Source organism: Papio anubis, chromosome 7, assembly GCF_008728515.1.
Source record: "Papio anubis isolate 15944 chromosome 7, Panubis1.0, whole genome shotgun sequence".
In the NCBI taxonomy this organism is placed as follows: Eukaryota; Metazoa; Chordata; class Mammalia; order Primates; family Cercopithecidae; genus Papio; species Papio anubis.
This window is the reverse complement of record NC_044982.1, coordinates 143997792-144012106: the sequence shown is the minus strand read 5'-3', so window position 1 is coordinate 144012106 and position 14315 is coordinate 143997792. Positions and strand designations below refer to the sequence as shown.

The window sequence follows — 14315 nt, the reverse complement described above, 5'->3', positions numbered from 1 at the left end:
TCAGATTTTGCTTTGGGTTTTTTTTCCTTCTTTTTTAAAGAGATGAGGTCTTGTTCTGTTGCCCAGGCTGGAGTGCCATGGTGCAATCACAGCTTTCTGCAGCCTCAAACTCCTGGGCTCAAGTGATCCTCCCACCTCAGACTCTCAAGTAGCAGGGACTACAGGCGCCCACCAGCATGCCCAGCTAACAACAACAACAACAAAAAATCTGTAGAGATGGGGTCTCACCATCTTGCGCAAGCTGGTCTTGAACTCCTGAGCTTAAGGGATCCTCCTGCCTTGGCCTCCCAAAGTACTGGGATTACAGGCATGAACCACTGCATCCAGCCCCCAGACTTTGCTTCCTATTAAAACCCAGACTCTAAAAGAACAACTGTATCATCATTCCATAATGTTGTATTACTCATGTATCTTCAAATGAACATTAATTCAAAAGACATTTCATGAGTGTTTACTGGGTTTAACAAAGGTTACTAGATACTTGCAGCTTTAAAGGGAAGATGTTGAAATTTCATTGTTTCCTATTATCAAGAAACTTACACTGAGGACAAAGGAGCAGAGAGAGAGAGAAGAAACAGGGAAAGGAGCAGAACAACAATAAGATATAGCCACAAGTAACTATAAAACAAGATACTAATGATAAATGCTACAAGGGGAAGAAAGTACTATCATTTTAGCTGAAGGAATTAAGAATGGTTTTAGGGACCTCCTTATCAAAAGGTTGAAAAACTCATGTAGGGACAGACCTCGAGGACGAGGAATTTGAAAAAGACGGAAAAGCAGGTTCAAGTGGTCTCCCTGCATATCTGCAGAGCAGTTGCTAATTAGGTAGTTTCACCTAATTATCTTTTTCACAGCTTATTCTACCTTTCCTTGCTTAAATAGTATCCATTAAAAAACAGATGAATAATCATTCAATGAAAAACGTAACACAGAACCCAGAAATACATTATATAATCACAAACATAATTAATTCTGCCAGTAAAGCATGGCAAAATGTTATTCACAGTCAACACCCAGATGAAAACCTTACCTGTGTCTATTGTAAGTAGTATCTGAAGCATGTGTGCCATGGTGATCAAATGGAAGAGATAAAGGTGGTTATAGGAAGAACTAACTGAAGAAGGCTGCAGATCGACAGTTTCATCCCAATACAAGGATGGGAATGCTAACACAGCACCCACCTGTGAGAGAAAAATGGACATCAACATGGGTAATGATAAAAGACTAACATAAATTAATGTCATAACAAAATGTGAAGGGCATCAGATGCTACACTGTTTGTGTGTGTGTTTTTTAATAAACACCATATTTTTCTTACTTATTCAATAGAATATCTTAGAATGTAACATACCATAAATGGAGGACGATGGTCACCACCAAATAGGTTATCCCTTTGCTGTGTCTATTTATTGTAGTTCTAGGTAGTGGTTCTGAACTCTGACTCAGAAGATTCAACATTACAGGAGTTCTTAAAACAATACTGACACAGAGGCCCCACCCTAGTCTAACCAAATGAAAATCTCTTGGGGTAGGGTCCAGTTAATAGCATTCTTTTCGAAGTCCCTCAGGAGATTCTAAAAGACAGTCAGGGTTGATGACCACTGGGTAGAGGCCTAGATAATGAGGGATGAGGATGCTGGCTAACCCTGCATCCATAAACCCCATGCTCTCAATCTCAATACTGTTTTCTCTACAGAACTTGGTTTGAAGGAATGAGATCATCACAGGAATGGAAAATCTCTGCAAAAAACTAAGGGAAGTTGCCATCCATCCATAGGTGTTTTGAGGAAGCCTAGATACACCCATGATCTGGTCCTTATCATCAAATAATGATTTTAAGAGAGCTCACACAGTTATTGACTGTATATCATGTATACAACTTAAGAAAAAGGCCAGAAGGGGAGCATAATATGAATTAGAAAAGGCTTGTCTGTACAGACACCCACTAATGTAATCAACCAGGAAAAGACCTATTACAAATTCAAGTGCTTTTTTTTTTTTTTAAATGAATTTGATGGTCTCCATCAAATCTGTACCTATGTAAACAGAATGGACAGGAGAGACCAAACTTTATAGATTAAACACCAATAATTTATAATCTTGAACAAAGAGCATTAATTTGAATGAGGAAAGTACAAGAAATTATCAACATGAGTGACTTAAACAAAATTACTGAACACTTACCAAAACATGAAACAGATCTATAGACAGAAGGCATGGTGTATCTTCTGATTTTAGGTTAGGAAGAACGACTAAAACAAACAAAAAGTTAATGTAATTCCGTCAGTAAGATAGCAATGTAGTTAAATAAAATGCAAGCTAAAAACACCTAAACCAAACATGTAACAGGGTTATAAAACACAGAAACTAATAAGTCACACCTTTGAGATATGGAAACTATAATGAGACAAACTGAACTGAGAAAAGGCTGCTAGAAAGACTTGGATACAGTTTAAGCGTTGAAAGGTAAAATCTAGGTGGAAAAGGCACATGAAATAGGATAACTGAAATATAGAGATTGTTAAAGAAATATTTGTTGAATGAATGAGAAGAGTTACTTTTATACAATGTCACCTCTATCACTTGTTTTCTCTGACTTCCATTTCTAAGTGTTCTGTGATACATAATATGTGAACAAAATTGGGGTTGTGGAGTGGAAAGAACATGCAAAACAGAGTAGGTGAAATGAGGATGGAGAAGATCCTCCTGAACAAAATTAGATAATGGTTTATGTAGATTGGTCATCTGGAGGAAATGCAAATGACTCAAAAGCTACTATCTTTCCAATCTGGTCCATGCCTAAGGAAAAGCTGTAATTCCAAAAGTGAGAGCAAGAGTGGCAAAGGAGTGAAATTGAGAAGTCAGGACAAGAGGAATGGTTTTGTTTATATAAACATGAGGGAATGAATTACTGTAGGTCTAGGTATTGGTTCTGAACTCTGGCTCAGAAGATTCAACATTACATAAATAAAGCTGTTATTTTTAAAAATGAGGAAGAGAAGACTCCTCAGACTAAATTTTTTTCTTTTTTTTTTCTTTTTTTTGAGATGGAGTCTTGCTCTCTCACCCAGGCAGGAGTGCAGTGGCATGATGTCGGCTCACTGTAACCTCCGCCTCCCAGGTTCAAGCGATTCTTGTGTCTCAGCCTCCCGAGTAGCTGGGATTGCAGGCATGTGCCACCATGCCTTTTTTTTTTTTTGAGATGGAGTCTCGCTTTATCACCAGGCTGGAGTGCAGTGGTACAATCTTGGCTTACTGGAATCTCCGCCTCCCGGGTTCAAGCAATCCTCCTGCCCCAGCCTCCCGGGTAGCTGGGACCACAGGCGCGTGCCACCATGCCCAGCTAATTTTTGTATTTTTAGTAGAGACAGGGTTTCACCATGTTGGCCAGGATGGTCTCGATCTCTTGACCTCATGATCCGCCCGCCTTGGCCTCCCAAAATGCTGGGATTATAGGCATGAGCCACCGTGCCCAACCAATTGTTTCTATTTTTTTTTTTTTTTTTTTTTTTAGTAGAGACAGGGTTTCACAATGTTGACCAGGCTCGAACTTCTGACCTCAGGTGATCTACCTGCCTCGGTCCCCCAAAGTACTGGCATTACAAGCATGAGCCACCGTGCCTGGCCATGTGACTAGATCAATTTCTTAACCTCAAATCCCGAGATTCTAAACAAAAAGCATAAAGGTTAAGATCAGGGGCTTTGAAGTCAGACTAAAATGGCTTCCAGTACTCGTTGTGACTATTGGTCATAGGCAAGTGACAGGTGACTTAAGTTCTCTTAAGTTTACACGCAGTATATACAAGTTTGTTGGGAGGTTCATTAACATATTAATTTATTATTTGTGTATTTTATTTTGAGATGGAATCTCACTCTGTTCCCTAGGCTGGAGTATAGTGGCATGATCTCGGCTCACTACAACCTCCGCCTCTTAGGTTCAAGCAATCCTCCTGCCTCAGCCTCCCAAGTAGCTGAAATTACAAGCACCTGCCACAATGCCCAGCTAATTTTTTTACTTTTTATTTTTATTTTTTATTTTGCCACGTTGGCCAGGCTGGTCTTGAACTCCTGGCCTTAAGAGGTCCACCTGCCTCGGCTTCTCAAAGTGCTGGGATTACAGGTGTGAGCCACGCTCCAGGCCAACATATGAATTTAAAGCACTTGTCCAAGCTTGGCATATGTAACCCCTCAATAAAAGTTATTACTACTGGCTACATAAAACAAACTAAAGTGATCACAGGGCTCTGACATTAACTATCTATGTGACTTCCACAAGTTATTTGCTGTTTCTAGGTCCCATCTCCTCAAATTATCTTTTAGTAATATTTCTGATATTTCAGTTAGCATGTCTATGATACTACCTGTCTTATTTTTTTCCTCAATGTTACAGCTTACTCAAAATATTTAAATCATTCCTGATCCCTTGTCCTAATTTCCATCATCTTTTCAGCCAAAAGAATACTCTTTGTGTCATCAAATTTTTCTTACAGGCAGTTTTAAAATGATTTTTCTTTTCCTGATTGCTAAAAATATTTAAAATTCTTTTGAAATCAAAAGTCAATTTTGGTAAGCATATTTTCATTTTATCTATGGGTTAAGCCAAGCCTTTATGCACAATTAAACACCTCGGCAAAGTTTACATGATATAGTGGGAAAATAATGGGCTTTATGGTCAGGTCTGGGTTTAAATATTAGTTCTACTTCTTATTAGTTTTATTACCATGGGCAAGTCATGTAACTTCCCTGTGCCTCAGTTTTCTCATCGTAAATCGGGAGAATAATTTCCTTGAAGGATGGTGACTAGAAATGAGATTTTATTTAAAAATTCTAGTACAAGGCATAGCACATGGCAGTGAGCATTGTATGTCCTATATATCTATCCATCAATCCATCCATTTAGAGATAAAGTCTCTCTCTGTTGCCCAGGCTGGAGTGCACAGTACGATCACGGCTTACTGCAACCTTGACCTGGGTGCAAGTGACACTCCTGACTCAGCCTCCTGAGTAGCCAGGACTGCAGGTGTGCACCACCACACCCTACTAAGTTTTTTGTGGAGACGGAGTTTCACCATGTTGCCCAGGCTGGTCTCGAACTCCTGAGCTCAACTGATCTGCTCACCTTGGCTTCCTAAAGTTCTGGGATTACAGGTGTAAGCCATTGCACCCGACCTATCCTACTGCTATTGCAGCAATCAACATACTAAACAATACTCATCACTTTACGTAGAAAACAGCTCCTATTCTGAACTCCCTTATTTCTCTCAATTTTTTTGCTATTCATTTTAGTTCAAAATCTTGCCCCTGACCCAGCCCACACCAATGTCTTCCCTAATTCCTGCTACCACATTCAGATGCATATGTTACCTCTAATTTTTCCCTCCTTCAATCCAACCTATTCAATATCAAATTAAGCTCAGAATACTATTGTCCAAAACATTTCAAAAAATTCTAATTACCTAAAGAATAAAGTTCAAACTTACGGCTGGAGCATTTAAGTCACTGTAATTTTATTTAAAAAAAAACTTCATGCTTCTCTATCTGTAGATGCCATTACTCCTATCAAACCTGTCTACCTGAACATATCACATACTTTCCTACCTCCTCAGTGTTTGTTCAAATGCACCCTCTGTCTTTTGGAATGCAGCTTCTGTTCCTCTCAATTTATCTATTGTGTGTACTCCCTTCAAGGCTCAATTCAAATCCTACCCTGTTAGAGGAGATGACAGCAGAGTCCCAAAGTGATTTCTTCCTTGTCTCAATTTTTTTTTTTTTTTTTCCTTTTTTGAGATGGAGTCTCGTTCTGTCACCCAGGCTGGAGTGCAGTGGCGTGATCTCGGCTCATTGTAAGCTCTACCTCCTGGGTTCACACCATTCTCCTGCCTCAGCCTCCCAAGTAGCTGGGACTACAGGCGCCCGCCACCTCGCCTGGCTAATTTTTTGTATTTTTAGTAGAGACGGGGTTTCACCGTGTTAGCCAGGATGGTCTCGATCTCCTGACCTCGTGATCTGCCGCACCCAGCCACTTGTCTCAATTTTTGAAGTGTGTATTAGTGAAGCACATATCTGGCATTTGGCTATTTTATGTTTGTTTTTAGAGAGGTTCTGCTTCTTTAATTCAATCATAAGCATTAAAATGGCAAGGAACATATCTGATAGCCCTAACATCTTACAAATAAAAATGCTCCTCAAATAAATGTTCATATGAAAAACTTTAATATATAGGCATAAAGCTATACTACAGAAATTCCTCCAGTATTGCTAATTAGAGATTATACAACATCATTTTAGTCTCTCCCATCTGTGATAATGTTAGTCTCGTTTGGTGCTTTTTTTGAGACAAGGTCTCACTATACTGCCTACACTGGTGTCAAACTCCTGGGCTTAAGGGATCCGCCCCCTCAGGCTCCTGAGTAGCTGGGATTATAGGTATGTGCTACCATGCTGGGCAATAAGTTGTTTTAAACATTGTAAATCCCATAATGTGTAATAAGTGCAAAAACAGTGAAACTATTTGGAAGAATTAGTATCTAAATAATGACTGAAACGAAAGAGATACCAAAAAAGTAAAATACAAAAACAAAATAGTGATATGCAAATAGGATAAACTGTTCAACAGAAAGAGGTCCTAAAAACAAAGACAGGCACATGTGACATATGGAAGGTTCTGGGCCTGTGCAACTGACCAAGAAGAGAAAAAAGTAAGTGAAAGAAGGGAAAACTTTTATGTGTGTGACTAGGGGAACGGTATCAACATTAGATTTCTATTAGCATGAAGCCAATTCAGGAGACACCTGGAAGTCAATTTGAAAATATAAAAGCTAAGCATGGCAGAAGTTCTAACAAAACTTGAGTGGCAGCCTTGGGAGGAGTTGTGGAATCTCCACATCAACAGGATGAGCAGAAAGCTGCTCGGAAGAGCTCCCTAAGAAGCTTGTGGGGATTGACAAGGAAAAACACTATTGGCTTCAATAGATTTTCAAGGTAAAGAAGTAGGTCTATTTTGCTGGGGAAAAAAAATGTCTGCTAGTTTAGCTACAAGAAAATTATGCCTGGCTTTAAAGCTTAAAAATCTGAATAACTCTTATTTGTCAGAAATATATCTGGGAAGTGCATGCTGAAACTACCCTACTCATGACAATTGGGACTTATGAACAAATAGATTTACAAACAACTCTCTTTAAGGCTGGTCTCTTTGGGTACAGAGGAGCTTACAGTAGACTTCAAATGCCCAGATGGAAACGCAGATAACCAAAAGGAAAGCAAAATCATTCTAATGCTATGTAATGACTTATCCTTCACTTTATTTTTATACTAATTGAGATCACCATATGAGCTCTTAGTAAATTTCTAACTTGTCAGAATCTGAGAAGAGTAGCTGTTATAGCCAGCCTGTCAAAGAAATGGGCATGGAACTGAGTTCTGAGATTACTGAATGTAGCATTTCCATTATTTCATAAGAATTTGACCCACAAACAAAATTAAACATATTTTAAAGTGATCTATCCACATCATTGCTCCCTTTTCTAATTGGATTGGGGATACATGGATGTTAGTTGTTGTAGACATTGGTTCAATAACCTAGGTAGGTAGAAGAAACATAAGTTGAAAATATTTGGAAAATACAGATTTTAAAAATAAGGTCATGAAGGCCGGGAGTGGTGGCTCACACCTGTAATCCCAGCACTTTGAGAGGTGGAGGCAGGCGAATCACCAGAGGACACGAATTCAAGACCAGTTTGGCCAACATGCTGAAACTCCATCTCTGCTAAAAAAAAAAAAAAAAAAAAAAAAAAATACAAAAATTGGCTGGGCGTGGTTGTGGACGCCTGTAATCCCAGCTACTCAGAGAGCTGAGGAAGGAAAGGTGAATCACTTGAACACGTGAGGTGGAGGTTGCAGTGAGCTGAGATCGCGCCATTGCTCTCCAGCCTCAGTAACAAGAGCGAAACTCCCTCTCAAAAATAATAATAATAATAAGATCACAAGTTTTACAGAGGCAGCTACGTGTTTATCTGTTTTTTTGCATGACTTCTGTAGGTGGTAAAATTTCATTACTGAGAGCTCAAAATTATTGTAGCATGTGTTGTTTCCTAATGAAATACACTGCCAGAAATGCAATAGAAAAAGACATAAAAATAATACAATACATAATAATAGTTCAGAGAAGACTCTACCTGATAGAAGACGAAGCAGATGTTTCTGTATCAAGACCTGAGGACAGGTAATCCTCTGTGCAACTGCAAACTGCATTAATGCTTTCAGACCATTATGCTAGATTGTAAAAGGGAAGATAAAAAGATGAGGAAAGATGAGAGACCTAACTCATTCACTTAAGAGTTTGGTAAAAACCAACTCTAGTTTGTCGGAATTAGCTGCAGACTCATTATATACCTTATATCATTGCAAATAAATTACGATATTCTTAATACCTGTACAAGGTTTTATGGCCTTGCTAAATTTCTAACAGATTTTCTGATAAAAAAGTGGTATTAAAGCTATAATTATTTTAATTCTCATGTAAAAAGTATTCATCTTCCCCAGAGCTGAGCACACTGTGGACCAAAAGTCTTCTAGTCTTCTGTGCCAGGTGTCAGAAAAATAAGAGGGACATGGGAAGCAAGGGATGGCAACCTCAGTTACTCCTTTTGTTTCCCCAGGGCTACTCCGCATATTTCTTTAGTACCATTTTCCAGGGATCACTATGTTAAAAGGTTTAGGCCTGGGGCAGGAGTAGAGTCCTACAGTAGTGTCAGTATCTGCCCATCAAGGAGTCATGGCTTAATTTTATTTTTGAATTCAGTATGATGATTCATCCAGAGATAAGTCAGCATTAATACTCAATGTTATATAATGGTGCAAAATTAGTGAGAAGGAAAAATATAGAAAACATGAGGATTTTGAAGTGTAACAAAGGGAGAAAAAGTAATCATCACATGAAATCTCCGTATGAATTACACTTAACCTCTGAGATTGAGTAAGCTCTGTAAAGTGCATACACTATTCAGTTTCCTATAAGACTGAGGCAGCTCCTTTTCTCCCCTATAGAATTCTGCTAATTTTTACAGAAAAGGAGTAAAGATTTTTTTTTTTTAAATAATAAACTGTGGGGGGAAAAAAAACAGCATGCCATGAGTTACATGTACCTTGTTGGAATATACATACCTGCCTATTTTGAAGCGCTCCAAACAAAGGTTTTCCTTCATCTCCCAACAGGTTTTCTCAAAGAATTAAAAAAACATGAAATAATAAATCCTGAATAGTGCCATAATTATATACTGTACTTTTTATCAAATGTTCCTTAATTATATTTTTGATGAGATGATTTGCATTTTTCCCCTTCAAAGTCTTGTGTTTTAAGTCTTTGCTAAAATTTTCCAATTTTTGAGTGAGAGAATATTAGAGAATCAAATGCATATCATTTACAAATTACTAGCATAAAAAATAAAGTCCCTGCAGCAATCTTAAAAAGAATGCTTGGGGGGAAAAAAGCAGCCTGGATTGTTTCTTCTCATTTCAGCATCTTTTTTATGCAAAAAATTCTAAAATAAGTAACTTATATATGTAATTATAGCCTATTTTGTTTAAAAATAATATGTAAGGCAGACATAAATAACTTCTTGCTCTTTTGGGCACAATTTTTTTTTTTTTTTTTTGAGACAGAGTTTCGCTCTTGTTGCCCAAGCTGGAGTGCAACGGCGCGATCTCGGCTCACTGCAACCTCCGCCTTCTGGATTCAAGCGATTCTCCTGTCTCAGCTTCCTGAGTAGCTGGGATTACAGGTGTGCACCACTACGCTGGCTAAGTTTTTGTATTTTTAGTAGAAACAGGGTTTCAGCACGTTAGTGGTGGTCTCGAATTTCTGACCTTAGGTGATCCGCCCACCTCAGCCTCCCAAAGTGCTCGGATTACAGGTGTGAGCCACTGCGCCCGACCTCGGGTACAATTTTAAAAGAATTAGAAAAGATCAATAGGAAAAAAAAGAAAATGAGACCAGGTGCGGTGGTTCATGCCTGTAATCCCCAGACTTTGGGTGACTGAGGCATGAAGACTGCTTGAGCTCAGAAGTTCAAGACCAGCCTGGGTAACATGGAGACACCCTGTCTCTACAAAAACTACAAAAATTAGCTGTGGTGGTGCATGCCTGTGATCCCAACTGCTTGGGAGGCTGAGGTGGGAGGATCACCTGAGCCCGGGGAGGCTAAGGCTGCAGTGAGCTGTAACTGCGCCACTGCACTCCAGCCTGGACAACAAAGTGAGACCCTGTCTCAAAAAAAAAAAAAGAGAAAGAAAAAGAGAAAATGAAAATACCAAAACCATGGATTTGTGTTTTGTTGTCCATGGTATTTATTTCTAAATTACTCTTATTTTCACTGATCCTTAGCAGCAGATATGAGTGTGGAAGCATTTTTTTTTCATCTTTGCATAAACAGTAATTGAAAGGATGCTTTGTTTTGATTCCTCAACTATTATCCTATGCCAATGCATTCTGTACATGTCTCTCCATCCCCACAGGGACTGAGATAAGTTAGTTGCTTATGTACTAAGAATAAAGTACAGTATTATGCTTGCTTGATGGAAAAAGCACAATAGTGAACACAATATGATATTAATCAAATGGAATCCAATTACTAGATTATAGAACCACATATGAAAAGATTCAGCTCCATCAGCAGTGAATTTCTTATCTCCTTTATAACAGACTATGCCCCCTTTTTAATGTTCAAGGTCTAAATAGAAATTCTTGACTTCCTAATGCTTATCTTCCCCAAAATAGGAAAGTGTGAAATAGCTTCACTGAAAGTCTGAATAGACTTAACATGTCATGACTCCGAAGAATGCTTTACATTTCTTATCGATTTGTTCAGATTCTATTTTATATAAACCTCGCCTTTCCTATATCCCATTTGATTGAATCATAGCAAATATAAACTGATGTATTATCCTATACCCATAATTTAAGTCTAACAGGTTTGGAAGTGACTTTCCCCCCTCCCCCCAAGCACATCCACCCACGGTGGCTTTGTTCAGTCACGTCCCCACCCCCACACCTCCCTCCACCAGGCAGACAGGTGGGAGGCCACGCCACAGCAGCATCCAGGGACCACAGGCCAGCAAAGGGCCCCGGCCAGAGGGCACCAACCCCAGGAAGACACAGTCCCCACCTGGAGCTTCCCTGGGCTGCCTCGGCCCCTGAGCCCACTCTGAGGATTTGTGCTTTGACTCTGACAGGAAGCAGGAGGAAGCCACCAGCCCACTGCCCCCCGGGTATCCTTGGAGGGCACACGGTGGAGTGGAGACCCCAGCTCCTGAGCGGCACTTCCTCAGCTCCCACGGCCCTGCATGGTGCTGGGCTCGACCCAAGATGCCCAACTGCAGAGTCTGGTCCTGACAGGAATGGTCACGGCCTAGCCACGGGGCGACTCTGCCCATCAGTCCCCCTGGGGCAGCGACTGGATCCCAGCAGGGGCAGAGCCGGGATGGGCCCTATGTGCCTAAGATCAATGTAGGCGGGGGCTCACTGGGCCAAACAATGAACTCACCCATAGGAGCCCTCTGAGGACAACAGTAGGGGGTCTGCTCAGGGCAGGCGCCCGTGGCCTGGAACCTGCCTTTTCCAAAGCACTGGAAGTGACTCTTAAACTCTATTAAGAAACTAATGATAGTATGTAGGAAGGTTTTGGGAAAAATTTGGCTTCATGCTATTTAATTCAAATTATAAGTGTCTTGTTACAAAAATATATTTAAATGAAGAAAATATAATGGACTCCATTAAAAACAATTATCAAAAATATATATATTGGAAAGGGAAATCAAAGTTGGCTTGGATAAAGACAGGGAAGAATCACCATTCTTAATTTTTTCCATGTAATATTGGACCTTGTCCTTACAATGAACAAGTGCACTAACTTAAGAAATCTAAGTGATCCCTCACTGCTACATTTTTCTATGGGAGATTTTCAATATGGCAGAGAATTTGATAGTAGGCTTCCCTTTAGAGCTGGTTTCTGCCTGCTAATCTCTAAAACTGCCTCAGTCTTCCTTTCCCCTTTCTGTTCATTTTTGGGTAACTTTGGTTTCCCCTCAAGTTCTTCTCTCAAAGGATAAAAGAAAGGAAAATTACTGAGCATTTCTGAGTTGTCTTTTTTCCTTGAACCTCTTTAACTTAACATCATGCTGTTCCTTTAATATAGATACTAAAGGAATATATGTGTGTGTGTGTGTGTGAACATGCACACACTTTTTAGAGACCGGGTCTCACTCTGTTGCCCAGGCTGGAGTGCAGTGGTGTAACCATGACTCACTGAAGCCTCAAACTCCTGGGCTCAAATGATCTTCCCTCTTCTGCTTCCTGATTAGCTAGGATTACAGGTGCATACCACCATGCCTGGCTAATTTTTTGTAGAGACAGTCTTGCTACGTTGCCCAGGCTAGTCTCAAACTCCTGGCTTCAAGTTATCCTCCCACCTCTGCCTCCCAAAGGTCAGCCTCCCAGGCATAATCCACCATGCCCAGCTTTTTAAAAATATTTTTTTAAACTTATGTTTCACATGGCGATCATAGTTAAAAAGAGATCAATATAAAAAAATTATCAGACCAAATGGCATGAGCCACACAAATACACTGAAATGCAAATAGTCGTCATACAAGTCAAATTATTCTGGCCCATCAGTGAAAAAAGGAATTTAAGAATGAATGATCAATGTTAATTCTGTCCCACTGAAACCTCCAAACCAGTTTTCTTATGAGCTTTACCAATTGCCTGGATAGTGAAAGCACAGGTGCTCCAGGTCAGCATAGGGACTCGAGGATCCGTTTCATCAGGAGGCACTTTCAATCCAATTCTATAAATTGTTGTGGCAAAGAGAATAACCATTTCCTTGATGCTATTTGAATATTTAATCCTATAAATAAAACAAGAAAATTTGTATGATTTAGTAAAAGGAGTTACTTAGTAGGACCTACTTAGTAAGAAGTCCAATTAAGTCCTGGAGCAATAGAAACAATTTAACCGCTTTCAACATAAGTAAACTGCTCTTTGCCAAATTAGAGATTAGAGCCTCCGAAGATTTATTCAGCTGGAAAAAAATTGGAAGAGGAGAACTGTATTTTTTAAAGGTAGAGAAATAGCTCTTATAAAATGGTAATGACCAACATAACTTCACTTCCTGTAAAAGATGCAGCAAATGCTCACAGCTAGAAGGGGTTCAGGTTCTAATTAAAAAACAGACTGAACACAGAAGGAATAAAATTCAGAGGAACAAATCTGACCTAACGAGTTTTGGTGCTTGGAAAAAGAACCAAAGAAGTACTTTTGTGTTGACAGATATGTGTATGTGTTTGTGTTGTGTATATGTGTGATAATACCATGTACCTAGAGTGATAATTTCCAGTTTTCTCAACTTCCACTTATAACAAGTATTTTCAGTAGCAATGGGATAGATAAACAGGGATCACAACTAGAAAAACTACCCTGGATACTCAGTATTAATGAAATAATAATACCTGATTTGGGTATATTACATCTCTCCAATAACCTAATGAGTGAGGTAGGACAGAAGGCCTCAATTTTACATACACAAAAAATGAACTGGTGGTAGCATGGAGTGACCTGAGACATTTCAGAAAGTCGCAAAGCAAGTTAGATGTAATTTTAAATGAAGTCTCATAATTCTGGTCCTCTTGTAGGACCAGACAGAACTGGCATTTTTGGTCCTCTTGTAGGACCACAGAGAATTGGCATTTTTGTTGGTTAAAAATGTTACTCAAGAGGCGTAGTTCGCCTTAATATACATTACTTTAATATATCAAACCACTTCATTTTGTTAATACAAATAAACAAAACAAACAGAGAAAGAAACAAGAAAATGGGATAAACTATTTTACAAATAAAAAAGGAAGGAAAGATGGAAGCCTACACTGTTTCCTACTCTTATTTTCACAATCATTTACAAAGTTCTCTTAACTATTTAGATACTTACGAAGACTGAACACCAAAACTCAGGATGGAAGTGAACTCAAAAGTAGAATCTCCCATTCCTTGATTAAAGAAAACAGGAATTGGGTTTTCTCCTTATAAATTAAAAGGAAAAAGAAAGAAAAATCATGAATGAGTTTAGTCTGACATACAGTTTTCTAACATTTATTTATTTGTTTTGACAGTCTCACTCTGTCACCCATGCTGGAGTACAGTGGCATGATCATCTGTAGCTCCAACCTCCCGGGCTCAAGCGATCCTCCCAAATAGCTGGGACTATAGGCAGGTGCCGCCATGCCTGCCTAGTTTTTAAACCATTTTTTTGTAAAGATGGGAT

At 39.3% G+C, this 14315-nt stretch overlaps 1 protein-coding gene across 5 annotated transcripts in view; it reads right to left on the bottom strand.

The window, feature by feature from the left end:
• Nucleotides 1-14315, bottom strand: part of UBR1 (ubiquitin protein ligase E3 component n-recognin 1) — a 155681-nt gene that overhangs the window by 29288 nt on the left and 112078 nt on the right. For all 5 annotated transcript variants that reach the window (XR_002523040.2, XR_002523041.2, XM_017960573.3 and 2 more), the window contains 6 exons: nt 13983-14073; nt 12757-12905; nt 9166-9221; nt 8178-8274; nt 2188-2255; nt 1034-1184 (listed from right to left, as the gene is read on the bottom strand). Coding sequence is in view for 3 of the 5 variants with exons in the window: in XM_017960573.3 (XP_017816062.2) it covers nt 1034-1184; nt 2188-2255; nt 8178-8274; nt 9166-9221; nt 12757-12905; nt 13983-14073 (612 nt within the window). In the remaining 2 variants the exon portion in view is untranslated. The remainder of the gene's footprint in view (nt 1-1033; nt 1185-2187; nt 2256-8177; nt 8275-9165; nt 9222-12756; nt 12906-13982; nt 14074-14315) is intronic.